General features: G+C 40.3%; 1 protein-coding gene across 4 annotated transcripts in view; it reads right to left on the bottom strand.

The window, feature by feature from the left end:
- LOC121949753 (septin-7-like) overlaps positions 1 to 13927 on the bottom strand; it is a 54928-nt gene that overhangs the window by 40162 nt on the left and 839 nt on the right. Inside the window, exons 1-2 of one of the 4 annotated variants that reach the window (XM_088080145.1) lie at positions 8621 to 8771; positions 7907 to 8006 (exon numbers count right to left, since the gene is read on the bottom strand). In XM_088080145.1, coding sequence (XP_087936271.1) covers positions 7907 to 8006; positions 8621 to 8650 — 130 coding nt within the window. In that variant the 5' untranslated portion in view covers positions 8651 to 8771. Of the gene's footprint in view, positions 1 to 7906; positions 8007 to 8620; positions 8772 to 13927 lie in introns of those variants that run through there. The other 3 variants (XM_088080146.1, XM_042495503.2, XM_042495504.2) reach the window with 3 other exon arrangements.

Below are 13927 nucleotides of genomic sequence, written 5' to 3'. Positions count from 1 at the left end.
ACCAATAGGGCAAGGCAACAGGGTTGTAAATTAGCAGCAGCCAAGCCAACTGTTGGTAAAATATTTAAGTTGCTGCTAGATTTATTTCACTCAGCAGCCAAAAAAACAATGGCTATCTATTGAGTGGCTGGTGGACAAAAAAGTTTATTTTTCAACCCTGTAAGGCAAGCCCTCAAAAACATTTGCAGATAGCTGATCTTCTCTTAAGGCTTGTTGATTGCACCACTTTAAGATTGCGCAAAATGTAACTGAACTGTTTCCTAAGATAAAATGTGTGAAAAAGTGAGATGATTCGCATAATCAACAGCAGCATTTTAAAGACTTAAACTCCTGTTACTTGAGTGGGTCTTAGGAATGAGATCTAGAAATCCTCTCGGGTAACAGCTGGTATTAAATAAAACAAATTTGCTTTCCCAAAATCACATATTTCTGCAAGAACTTGCAAGCCACAATCCTCGAACTTTAACCACCAGATGTCAAGTACGGCATTTTCTGGCAACACAAAACAAGGTAAAAATTGGTGTTTGAAAGAACTGACTTAACTGATTACCATGTGCCTGTAAGATCTGACTGTGGCTGGTTTGAGAGCTTCGGCAGCTTCTCTGTCAGGTTAACAACCACAGTTTCTTTGGTTAGGGGTTACAATGAATTGTGAAATATTGAAAGTTGCTGGGTGAAGTTGGAATCCGTCATTTTGAGCTTTTATGACGAAGTGAGACTTAGGAATAAGAGTGATTAATGATAAGGGAGTAAGATACATTTTTAGAAGTGTGTGCGTGCATTTGTGAGTGTGAGTAAATGTGTGCGCTCGGTATGTGTTAACGCATCTGGTTAAGCCAGCAGATTAACTAGACCAAAGCCTTCCTTCACTCACTCCCTTCTGCAAGGTCAGTAGGCAAGGCGGTCAATCCTAAGCCTGTCAGACCGCCTTATCTGGACACACACACATTGCACAATGTTATAACAGACACACACACCCACCCACACACACACAACGTAGGAGCTTAGAGTAGTACAATAACAACAGGATAGATAGTACAACAGACAGGCAAACAGTCTTACAGTCACACACGGATCAGTGAGGCAGATAAACAGTTACTGACTTGGTAGGCAGACTACTAACTGGACTGTAAGACAGATTCAAGCTCCTGATCCGGCACTTTACTGGCTTCTGGTGTATGGAGGTCCTGTTGTGCTTATTGGCCCATGAAACACCATGTACACAAGACATCCAATGAAAACACTAACACACATGAGAAAACAGACATGTTTTCATAAACACTGCTCTGTTCAGCTTGAAATTTGGAGTCTGCTTTATAAACAGAGACACACCACAAATCAGTGACGTAACAGCAAGTGTTCTGCCTGGTGTTGGATGTTAGCTGCGGGTGCTACAGCTGTGTAGCTTGTGCATACTGGACAGACGTTGAACTGGCTGCTCGCCAGGAGGAGAGCGGCTCTTGAGATGGTTATGTCAGAAAGTTTGCTGATCCAGCAGGTAGATGGGACTGTCCAGGATCAGACCTCCAGCGCAAAAAGGACTGAATGCAGGTAACGTTTGACGAGAGATGTTTTGATACCACTCGGTACCAAGTTGTTTTCGTCAAAGGTCCATGTTTCTGTCCTAGGTCATACCTTAGAGCTATGTCAACTTGTGAATGTTTCATAATTTTCAAAATAAAACAATGAAATGATTCAACTAAACTTATATTCAGTTGTACTGTAATTGTGGTAGTGGGCATATTTTGAAATAATAATAATAATAATAATAATAATAATAATAATAAGAAGAAGAAGAAGAAGAAGAAGAAGAAGAAGAAGAAGAAGAAGAAGAAGAAGAAGAAGAGGAAGAAGAAGAAGAAGAAGAAGAAGAAGAAGAAGAAGAAGAAGAAGAAGAAGAAGAAGAAGAAGAAGAAGACAAGATCTGAGCAGACATTCCATGTCCGCTTTTGGTACTTGGCCATTCGACATTTAGTACTGTGGAGACTTTTTGGTCAGTCCCAAAAAAGGATAGTTTGATACCCAGCACTTGATAGTTAGTCTTACTTTGATCCAAATGTTGTGTTAGAGGATAATTCACCCTGATAAGAAGTTAATGCTTGGGGAAATTTGGGGAAATGACGAATAAATTAGAACGATTTTCAAAAGAAAAACTTTAAAGAACCAGAATCAGTTCAACTCTAACGCAATATCACGCATGCAACTCGCAGCTTTGCTTGCAGGATCAGACTCATAAAAAGCCTCTGATGTGCTCACCCTCTGAGTTGCTTTAGGAAAGCAGAGGCAGTGGGGCTGTTAAGAACTGGCCTTGTTAGACATCAGAAGCAGCATGAAGCAGGCATCACTTCCCCTCTCCTCCCAGCTTCCTTCAGTTCGGATCTGACTTTCTGCTCTGTTCAGCTCTCTACACTGGCGCTCGATCTCGCTAATCTTTCCAGGAGTTTCTATTCAATCTGCCAGCTGGACAAAGGGGCAGGAAGCTGCCTTTCCCCCTCAGAGAGAGACCAATTGAGAGGGAAAAGACAGAGTTGGATCAGGGAGGAAGAAAAGAGAGGCCACAGATGAAAAAACACTAGATGAGCAGTTTCTCGTGGCATTCCTTCTCAGGGAGTGACCGACTGAGAGCAGAACAACTAGAGCTGCGTCCTGGTGAGCACAGAGCTCCACATGGGCATGACGAGCACCTAAACTCACAGCGTGGTCACAAAACTAGCATTCCGACTTACATACCAACAACTGGTTGAACATATAAAACCTAAGAAGACACCCCTACATACCACATCAGAGCAGGCAACGCAGTCCACCACAGCCGGTGGTGTAGTGTCATTTGTGTTGCAGCAGGTTCCATGGCAGAAAAAAAGAAGCTGGCTACTGAAACTTGATGCATCCAGCAACGTGTGGAAAACATATTCCTGGTAGGTACTTCTCGTGGAAACAGGGACATGTTACTATTTATCTCGGGATACAATGATTTTTGCCCGCCTTCCAAAATCATGTTTCATCATTTCACTGGTAGCTGTTGCAACAAATGGACCCCCTTACATTTTTTAACGTGGTGCCCAGTTACGGTCTGTGCTAATGCCACTGGCAGAGGGCTAAAGCTCATCATCTGTTTTTGTTGTTATTCTGATAGTAAGTTCTGTTTGATGGATGTCTATGCTATACAGCACATACAGGGGGCTAACATTTGTCTTGAGTTTGGGTGAGACTCAGATGAGTATTCAAAATAATTCATGTTAAAGGTATTTCTTATTAAGACTAGTACAAAGGCAATCCCTTGAAACCACTGCTAATCACCTGAACTCTTTGGCAGTGTATTTATCTGTAGAGAGTCTGCCCTCTGCCTGCATTTTCATATTTTTCATTTTGCTGTGTTCGGGATTAGGTGCCAGACCGTAAACACAATACACCTAAAAAGAAGTTTTGAAAATAAAGGACATAGTGCTGAAAACATATTAATATAATACAAGTATCATTTCAGTTGCTTTTTGCAACAGCATTAATAGCTTGGTTATATCTACAGTTACCTACACACAGGCTGACAAAAACACAACTACAGCTGGATGCCATTACAATCTGTTAATCTGAAACGTCCCACCATGAGACATATTAGAGCTCATATTTCAGCCAGTCTGACCTTTGTTATCTCTCTCTCTCCAAAACACAGACAGACGCAGGCAGACAGACACAGACTCACACACACAGGCGTGCGCACACACACACACACACACACACACACACACACACACACACACACACACACACACATTTAATTGGCAAGTCCTGGTTTTTACCTTACAGTTGTACTTTACAATAATCTGTTACAACAACTCCTCCACATTAGATACACAAAAGAATATATATAAGAATATAGAATATAAAAGAATAGCACTACTTGCCCGACAACATCAATCAGCCAGTGGGTCACTCAAATACTGCCCTTAACAAAAACAGAGACATAAGCCAGTTTTACACTTCCTGTTAAAGGAAGGAATATCACGCCATTATGCCGCCTCTCTGTTCTGTATATAAAGTCCGATCGCCAAGGGGAACAGAGTTGTGTTACCTCTGAGCCAGGAACAGCGGTCTGTGTAAAACGTAAAGCCGGACAGACACGACCATGAGTGGAAAGGTGTGATGTTTGGATTACTTATTGTGTTGGTGACCATAACCGAAAATTTGAAAATCAGCTGTTAGCAGATAGTGGCTAATTCAAAGACGAACAACAGCAGTCGTAAAAGTCTGCAAAGTGGGAAAACAATGAGATTCTGGGGCTCCTTACTCTCGGAGCAGAGGATGAAATCTGTCGCTATATAACAGAGAGGGTAAATGATTGTGACTGACATGTCATGCCTTTGTTGAAGTTTAAAAAATACTGCTGACACATTTAGTTTTTGTCTAGAGGCCAACGCTGTTGGGTTACATGTCAAACCCATCACGCCTCTTGATTGTGGGATGCTAGGATGCTGTGTTGATTCACACACTGGAGCAGCATGATGCCACGTTAGTTTGGCTCTGTGTAAAAATACAAAGGAGGCATAAAGAAGGGGACTTCGTGGCGGCTCTGTAGCGCAGTCTCTGTGTAAAAAGTGCTAGAATGATAGTAAAGTGTTAGCTGAGAGGAAGGCAATCAGTGTCAGAAATAATTGGGGGTCAAAGGGCAAAGTTGCCCTTAAATTCACTGGGAAATTGTGTATGTAAATGCCTCCAAATTTCAAGCATCATGGAAAACAAACAAAATCGCTGGACATTTCACTGTTAAAAAGTATTGTATTTCATACCCCGCAGACAATATCCCCTGATTTTGCACAGTAGACTGTACCATGACGTGGTGGGACAGGAAAGCAGTTAAAAGGCAGAAATAAGTTCTCCTTGTTGCACACGCTGTTGGAATTTCAACAAGTTACCTGCAGCCATCGGCCCAGTCATCTCAAACTCCACCATCTGCCTGTTCCAAAACTACAGCGAAACAATACTGTGCCTCTGAGCTGAGCCGAGCTTTCACAATTCACAATGATGCCAAGTACAGCAGTACTGAGGCCAGCCTTCAGTCTTTACTTTCAGTCTTCCTTATGCTGTAGGTCCAGCTGGCTGCTTCTCAAATCAAAACACGATCAGCTCTTCTGTCTCCATCTATCACTGGTATTTCCATTTTTTTCTCTCTCTCACTTCTCCATTATGTTTTATAACCTAGAAACTGGAGTTTATTGTATTGTATAATTTGCTAAAGTTACACTTTAAGTTTATGGTAAATGCCTAACTTGACACAAAACTATGTTTTTTTTTCCAATACCTTACTTTAACCCTTTTTTGTCAGTGGTATTATATGGAGATTAAGTCACAGTTTTAGTTACATCTCTTTGATAGCCCTTGACGAATATACGTTGTCACAGCTTTTATTCATCATGGCATCATGACGTTCAGAAAGCATTTAGTGGTGGGAAAACAAACCCCAGCTGAGAAACCTCCCTCTGATCCTCTTTATATGTCTGCTGTGGACACACTGCTATGCTCCTCACTTAAGTTCTGTGTGAAATTTGGATCAGCTGGGGTATGCAGGGCTGAGAGCCAAAAAAACTGGGAAGAGAGACAGAGGGGCCCATATGTGAGAGGGCCTGAAACAGGATCTAGTTGACTGTGGATCTCTCTGGTTCCCACCCAAGCCATCTCTCTGCTGTCTTTGTGTCCTTCCTGCAACTCTTCCACAGTGGCTGTTTACTAAACAGGAAGCCTAAACCCCAGGCTGAGATAATAATGGTTGGATGCCTCTTCGTGTCTTTCTTCACCCACTGAACTGATCGGGGTCACCACACAACATACTGAGTTAGATGTATGACCTTTAAAATCTTTAACAAACACACACAAAGCCCAATACAGCCAAATACAGAATATTTCGGAGAGTTAGAAACGATGAAAGGAAGAAAAAAAAAAACATTTTTAAGGAGAACAGACAGAAAAACTTAGCAAAAGACTGGAAGCAGGAGTAAACAGCTAAGTTAAAAGAAAACACCTGCTAGCACCTCTAAAGTTTCCCCATAAACACACTGTATCATGTGTATTTTTACCTGTATTTTTCATGTCACGCCTCAAGCGTGACATAAAACATATGCACTACTTTCTAAACAATAACAAAGGCATAACATGTCAATAAAAGTAATTCACCTTCTCTGTTATATGGCAGCTGATCTCATCCTCTGCTCAGGTAAGGAGCTCCCTATCCTCATTGTTCTCCTAGTTTGTGATTATTTACGGCCGCTGTTGTTCTTCTTTGAATCAGCTGCTATGCTAACAGCTGCTTTTTAAATCTCCCGTGGTGGGTCACACGCATAAACTAGTTGTCAAATGGTGCACTCATGCTGCCCATGGCCACATCTTTCAGGCTTCACGCTTTGCACAGACCTCTTTTTGGGGCTTTTACTTACTAGTTTTTCCCAGGCTTTGCTGACAACTTTAAGAAAATAAAATAACAGCAACCTTATCCATGAAGTAGAAAATACAGCAATGATTGCAGAATGACAAGGTAGAGAATTTATTCTAAATCATTTCATATGAAGTGTCTGTAAACAGAATCTCAATTCAGTATTTAACTTTTTGTTAATAATACAGCTGCACTGTGAACACTTTCCCAGCACAATCCATATCTGCTCATCACTCATTACAGGCCTCATTCACGCAGAGCACAGTTCAATCTGTCAATAGAGAGCCAAAGTGAAACTAGCACTTCTGGTTTCAGTTCCAGAAGTGAGACAACCTCATTCAAAATCCTTGTGACATTTGTAACAACACTAATACCTAAACATCCGGCCTTGAAACTGGGCATTTCTCAACCGTAGGTCACAAGTTTCACTGCACATTGTTGATTAGGGTGGCAGTTTTTCGAAAAATTATCTAATAGTGTTGTTTGTTTCAAGATTTACAGTTGTCTTTAATGAACACTATGCTCCATAAATCCCCGACCTTTGCGGGCTATATGTCACAGCTCAACAAAGAGGCAAGCCCATGGGTAAGGTGAGGGTTTGCGGCTAGCTCAGACATGTCCGTAATAACAGCAGGACAGAGAGGAACTAACGCTGTATAAGTTTTTGAACAACAGAGACAACAACTAGAAGAAAGTTGAAAAACAAAAAAAACAGCTTCAGGAGGGAAGTTCAGTGAATTTTATGGTTATGGACGGAACGCAAATAAAGGAGGTTTTCATTTTTTAAAGCAACTCCTGTAGTGGATGCATATCTGCAAAGTATACCCTAGAAACATGTCGCACTTTTTCAGAAAAACTGATGAAATACATGAATTAGAGATTAAAATATGTTATTTCAGAGATTTATCCAGATGTGATGCGGTTTCCCTATACAACTCCAATTATACATGGGTCCAAACAGGCAGACAAACCCATGGTTCCTCCACTCTGTCCGCTTCCTTCCCTCTGTAATGCTGTTAGCCACATTTTGAAACCAGGTTCATTCATACTTGAGCCAACATCCTGCAGCTCACGATCCAAATCAAACCATCCAAAGCACACAGATGTGTTGCTATGCATCCTGGGGCTACAAAGACAACTCCCCTGAGAAACTGCGGCAATCCAGCTTCCACAAGAAATATTTTCATTCTGCCTCACTGAACAACACTATAGATGTCCTAAAACCTAGGCCACACACCACTCGGCAGAAACCGCTCTTTAAATTGTCAACCCGTCATCCTGAGCAGCTGAGTCCGCTAGATGCCACACATGCTTCACCTTCTTTCAACCTGCACCGATGACCCACATTCGCACAAGAATGAAAACAGACGCAGACAGATGGACAGGTGTGCATTACTGGAGGTTTGACTTGAGCACACAAACAATCTCAGACAAACAGAAGCAAATACATTTGCATCCTCAGTGAGTCACATGATGTTTCAAACTTACCTACAACCATTAACGTAAACTCGAATCCTCTTTTGACCGATTTCCGATACACCTGGTTGGGGAGATTGGCAAAGCCCACATAGCCCTCCAGGTTCCGCTGCTGAAGAAAACACACACACACACACACACACACACACACACACACACACACACACACACACACACACACAAACTTTCTGTTATTACAGGAATCACACAGCAGAAATTAATAATAAAAAGACAAACATTCTCAAACTTGTTTGAATGCCCTTTAAAAGCCTTTGGCAAGCAACACACACAAACTCTGTAACTATGGTATTATGCATGTGTGTAAACAAATACACAGCAGATTTGGAGCAGCACAGAGTCATTATGTGAGCACAAAGTGACAAAAAATTTGTTTTTTTGTGAACCTGCAATTAGTATTTGTGTGTCCTGCAGCTACGGACGTCCTTTGAAGTACAGTGCAGCTGGGATAAACACAAGTGGGGAAAAAGGCTGTTTAAAGGGGAAGACGGGTGAGGGGAGGCAGACACAGAGAAAAATAACAGGCTTTCTCCAAGGAGGATGAAAAGAGGAAGTGGAGTCAACCTTGCCAAAGTCCATCAAACAAGCAAATTGAAACAGAAAAGCCAATAACTGAAGCTAATCAGCTCCAAAAAAGTAAATGTAAAAAGTAAAGGTAAAGCTAAGTGGAGAAAGACAAGGCAACACAAACAAATGCAGTCTCCCTACGTGCTGAATCATGTCCATCCTGATCCTCATGAAGGACAGGCTGTGGTGAAGGCAGTGGATCTCAGACCAGATCGCAGCCAAGCTGGGCTCTCCAGCTGCTCTTTCAATTCACCACCGAGGTTATCTCTTCATCCCTTTCTCCCTTCCCCATCACTCTCTACCTCTCTCCAGCTCGCAGCCTGCTGTCAGATAACATCCCCCCTCCAATCACTGGGCACTGTCCTGCACGCTACGTGAGGCAAATACAATTGATTGCTGGCCTGCCTGCCAGTGAGCGGCCTCTCAGGCTCTGTCATGCATGGCGCCGATGGAAAACTGCAGCTCTGCACTGATAGGTCCACTGAAAGAGGGGGTTTAAGGGCACCTACAGTTGAACTTTTGACCGATTCAAATGAAAACACACAATGAATCTATCCTTGATTGTTAAAACATTGGCGGAGCATTATAAGGCCATGTCCATGCTACTACAGATAAAAGCTACACACACTTGCTCAATCGTTACTACCTCCTCCAGTGTTTTCCACAGAATGACAGTGCATGTATGGTAGGCGTCAACAAGGCCAATCTTGGCATTAGGTCGATTTTCTGTATCAGCGTTTTATGTTAATGATCGCCAATAAAATTAATTAATTAAAAAGTGCTAAGTATCAGCATGGGAGGAACTTTACCTTGTTAAACCTCAGAGAGCTATTTTTATTTTGTCTTTTTTTTTTAATTTTCAATTACTATTAAAAAAAGTAGCTGGGAACCTTCTGTATATGATGTTGAAAGTTTCAGTTTTGATTTAACATTTGCTAACTGCATTTAAACAAAGTTTTGCGTTGAAGTTAGGTATATTCCAAATTCTAAATATTGATGGAAAGATTTTATTGTTATTGTAAATTCATAGTGGTTCCAAATATTAGTTGTCTGTCATTAACTACTAAAAATCAGTATCAGCCCTGAAAAACCAATATCGGTCAGCGCCTAATGTGTGGCCTTGCCAACTTACTATGTTGCACTTAATAATTACGGCCAAGTGCAAATACACTGACCATGTGCCACCATTTGTTACATGAGAATCATGCATTAGCATTTTCCAAAAACTTTGTTTTTTCCCCCTATCCAAACAAAACTACGACACATCATCATGTATCCAGTCGAACAATCAGTTTGTTTGCATGCACAGTTGAGGTAAGCGACAGTTAACGTGATATCCCGATGGGGTGTGAAGTCTGTAGCTGCTGCATTGACAATACATTGGGAAAGATGTTACAGATGACTCTGAGAGCACCCAGGGGAATGCTCTGAGTATATGGGTATTTTCTGTTTCACAGCTGAGATCATTACTATAAAATAAAGCTTATTTAGGTATTAAAAACAAACAAATAAAAAAACAAACAAAAAAACAATGTGTGGGTCAACAAATCAGGCTCCCATTAATTGTGTATGGAGCAACTCCCAACTTTATAGTTTATACCCTTTGACATCACAAGTTTGAGACTCGTGTTCACAAACATTGATTGACCTAGACCATGGAGATAACATACTGGAATTCTTTATTTTGGTGGTGTTCCCCTTTAATGCTACAGCACACAACCATGTGTTAGTCAGACAATAGTAATCATGTGGCTCTGTGGCAACAAAGGGGAAGACCCTTTCCAGTTTCAACATGGGAATGTCCCTCTGCACAGTCAGGTCCATAAAGAAATGCTTTTCCCAGTCTGCACACAGCCCTGACCTCCACTCCATCCAACACCTTTGGGATGGACTGGAACCTGATCGCCAAACATTAGGATTGGACCTCACCAATGCTCTTGTGGCAGAGTGGGAGCAAATCCCTGCAGCGAAAATCTGGTGAAAAGCCATGTCAGAAGAGTAGGACATATTCAACAGTCACATTCGTCTGAGTTTTAATGTTGGTGTCTGCAATGCTTTTGGCTATGCTGTATGTCTCTTGCAAATCGGTATCAGCATTGACTCGTTATTCGTGACATGGGTTTGGGTTGGGGCTGGGTTATTCTCTAATCCATCTTTTGTGTACATACTATTCTATTACTTAATTATTATTATGTGTACATACCTTATTTCCTCTATGTAAATACTTATTTTATTACTTATTTATTGTTATTGTTATTGTTATTTTCTTTGTTACATTTCACTTTTCTTTTTTCATGCTGCTGTAACATTTGGAATTTCCCCCAATGGGGGATCAATAAAGGAATATTCTATTCTATTCTATTGACCAATGTCTTGCACATTTGCAAACACAAAACTGCATGGAAGCTGCCTCTTATAGCAAAAACACGAAAAAATGGTCTCTAGGTTCTTAGAGGCGAAACATGAGACTGCAAGGCCATAGTTAATGCATACAAATACAGTGGACTATCAAAGCACCTTCAACATGCGTGTCGAGGTAGGACGACTCCTCACATTACCATTACACTCGCACCACTGGACAGTAACAGAGCATTGTTAAAAGACAACAGAATATTTTTGATGTGGCTCAAATCAATGTGAAAAAGTAATAAACAAAAACAATATTAATACTTAGTTAATGCCCATTATTAGCCTGCTCTACATTTTACTGATGTGGTCAAAAATAATGATTTATCAATACATATTGAGTCTAAATATTTGAAACTGTTTCATACTCATTTTCTACAATATTGATACACCAGTACCAGCTGCACTTTCTCTCTCTCTATGGTTAATGTTTATTACAGTCATTCTGCGGTTCTCTACAACTAACCATGGAAAAGAAAAGCCGTAGTTGTGCTACAGCCTTGTAATTTTTAAATCTCTTTCTAAATTACTGCGTCAATTTTCCCTGTGGTATTGAAAATTGTACTAAATGCTGATATTGTTTAAGGTATTGAATCGGAGTTAGAAATACCAGTATAGTCACAACTCTACATTTTACCTTATATTCCCTATTTCCCACTGTTGAGTGTGACATTCAGTAAACTGTAGGTTACGCACCAACAACACCAGTGGATGTTATGGACACACAGAATGTAGGAAAAGAATAGGAAACAATCTATTTGCCTCATCAATACTCTGCATGCAGCTCGACACAAGGCGTAACCGCTCAGAACTTGCCTGAAGCACTTTCCACCATTTCCATGTTTGATCCACCCACATGCAAGTTACGAGTGTGTGTGATAATGCATGTGTTACATAAGGTGCCACCTCTGGCAGTCTGCTTATTTCCCTCTAGCACTAGGTGCACTGAGGGCACACGGTGCAGGTCATTTAGCAACTGGGAAGAAATAATTAATGCAGGCTGTCAGTGTTAAGCTATAAAAAACATCTGAGTTTGCGTGTGTGTGAATTTATCAGTACAAAGTATGCATGTTCATGTGTGCATGAACAACACTTATTTACAAGAACGTTCTGACTAGGGTTGCGACTGTTTGAGATTTTCACAATATGATAACCATCTTAGAAAATACTGCTTTTTCAATGTATCACAGTATTACAGAATTAATATTATCATCGGTCAGAATGACACTGAAATGAATGAAAACAGAAGCGTTAGTTTTGGTTGAACAAATAATTTATCACTATAATTAAGACCTAAAACCATTTTAATAGATGTGTAAAAAAATAATTAAGATAGAGGTGAGATTCTCCATCCAGCTGCAATTTTTTTCAATATCATAGATATGCAAATGTACAAAGCATGATAATTGTCAACTTTCATATCACAGTATACCTTAAAACCAGTATATAGCTGCAACACTCTTGTGTCTGTTGCTCATAATGGGTTTTGTAATGCATTATGTACAACAAACACACGACACACGTGAAATACCTGCAATTCTGCAATGACAGTTGCCACATCTGATATGTATTATGACTGATGTGCTGCTTTTTCTTGAGAGGTGACTAACAAAGGCAGAGGACTTAAAGAGGGAAGTAGTGGGGGATGAGAGAAAGAAACACTAGTCAGTCCATACCATGACTGTTAACCCCTCCCCCAGTCCACCCAGTGGTGATAGTAGCTGCCTGGTTCACTGACATCATCTGCATTGCCAAGTCCACCCCCCGCATGCATCCAGCAGCTGATGCTGAGGCCCTCTCACTATTTCTATCAGCTGTTTTAAACTTCCATTTGTCACATACTGATTATTAATCGTAATGAGTATTGCAACTCATGAGGAGGACAGACATCACTTGAAAACAGTGCCTGTGTAATATATTTCTTTTGTTATTTTTAGCACTCAGCACATTGTGCCCACTGCTCCTTCACTGTCTCTCTCTGGATGCACATTGTGTATGCCCACCCCCTTGGTGTTACGACAAGAAAAGTCACTGCCAATCCCCTCACACTGTATAACAAACAGGTACAGTACAACACGAAGTGTGGTTTGTTTTGCCATGGGTAATCAGTTTTTGCTACATTTAGTTGTACAAAGCCCTTGACCCTTTAACGTCCTGCCCAACCATTTGGTAGAACACATTTTGAGTCACTATATCTTGATGAAAAATGTGCTGAATTCATCTCTACCTGATTGAGCCATCTCTACCATTTGGATTAGGTTTGTTATGCTAAAAAATTCATTAGATGTCACAGCTCTGTCAACGATTTAGAGAGTTAAAAAGCAAACCAGATTTAATAAATCAAAGATAATATATATATTGGTAATATATATTATAGTAGATATATATATATATATATATATATATATATATATATATATATATATATATATATATATATATAAATGGATAGATAGATAGATAGATAGATAGATTATAGATAATTAATAAAGATGTAATAAATCTACCTTGTGCCTGTATCTTAAAACAAACAGGGTTCTTCTTGCTGAATAAAGTTGTGTGCAAAGCCACTCCAAACTGCATTAATAACTTAGCAGTTTTAATAAAGACTTGCTATATGGTTATAGGTGCATACATGTAATTTGGGGAACAAGGTTTTATATCTCCACTGGTGAGTGATTCAACCACTATTATTATAGGCTATGCACAAAAGAGAACACCTAACTATGCTTTACGATCTTAATAAATTCACATTTTAATTGATATTGCTTGTGGTCTATGAGCAAATCTCATCTGGGCTCTGGTATGACTCAAAGCATACAATCAGACCAACATAACCTAGCTAGGCTAACACCTACTTTTAATCAATTTACATCATTTCACTAGTAATATTGTCAACGTCTGTGTGAAAACGCGTCTTAACAAGAATTCGCTGTCAGCCATATACTGTACATCTCCACTGAAACGAACTATAATTGAGACCAGACCAGGGAACAACAATATATGCTGGTTTGAAAAAGCGTTCAGGGAACCCCCGGGCCA

The sequence above is a fragment of the Plectropomus leopardus genome, chromosome 7, assembly GCF_026936395.1.
Source record: "Plectropomus leopardus strain MGB_pleo_1.0 chromosome 7, ASM2693639v1, whole genome shotgun sequence".
Taxonomy (NCBI): Eukaryota; Metazoa; Chordata; class Actinopteri; order Perciformes; family Serranidae; genus Plectropomus; species Plectropomus leopardus.
This window is presented reverse-complemented; position numbering and strand designations above follow the sequence as displayed.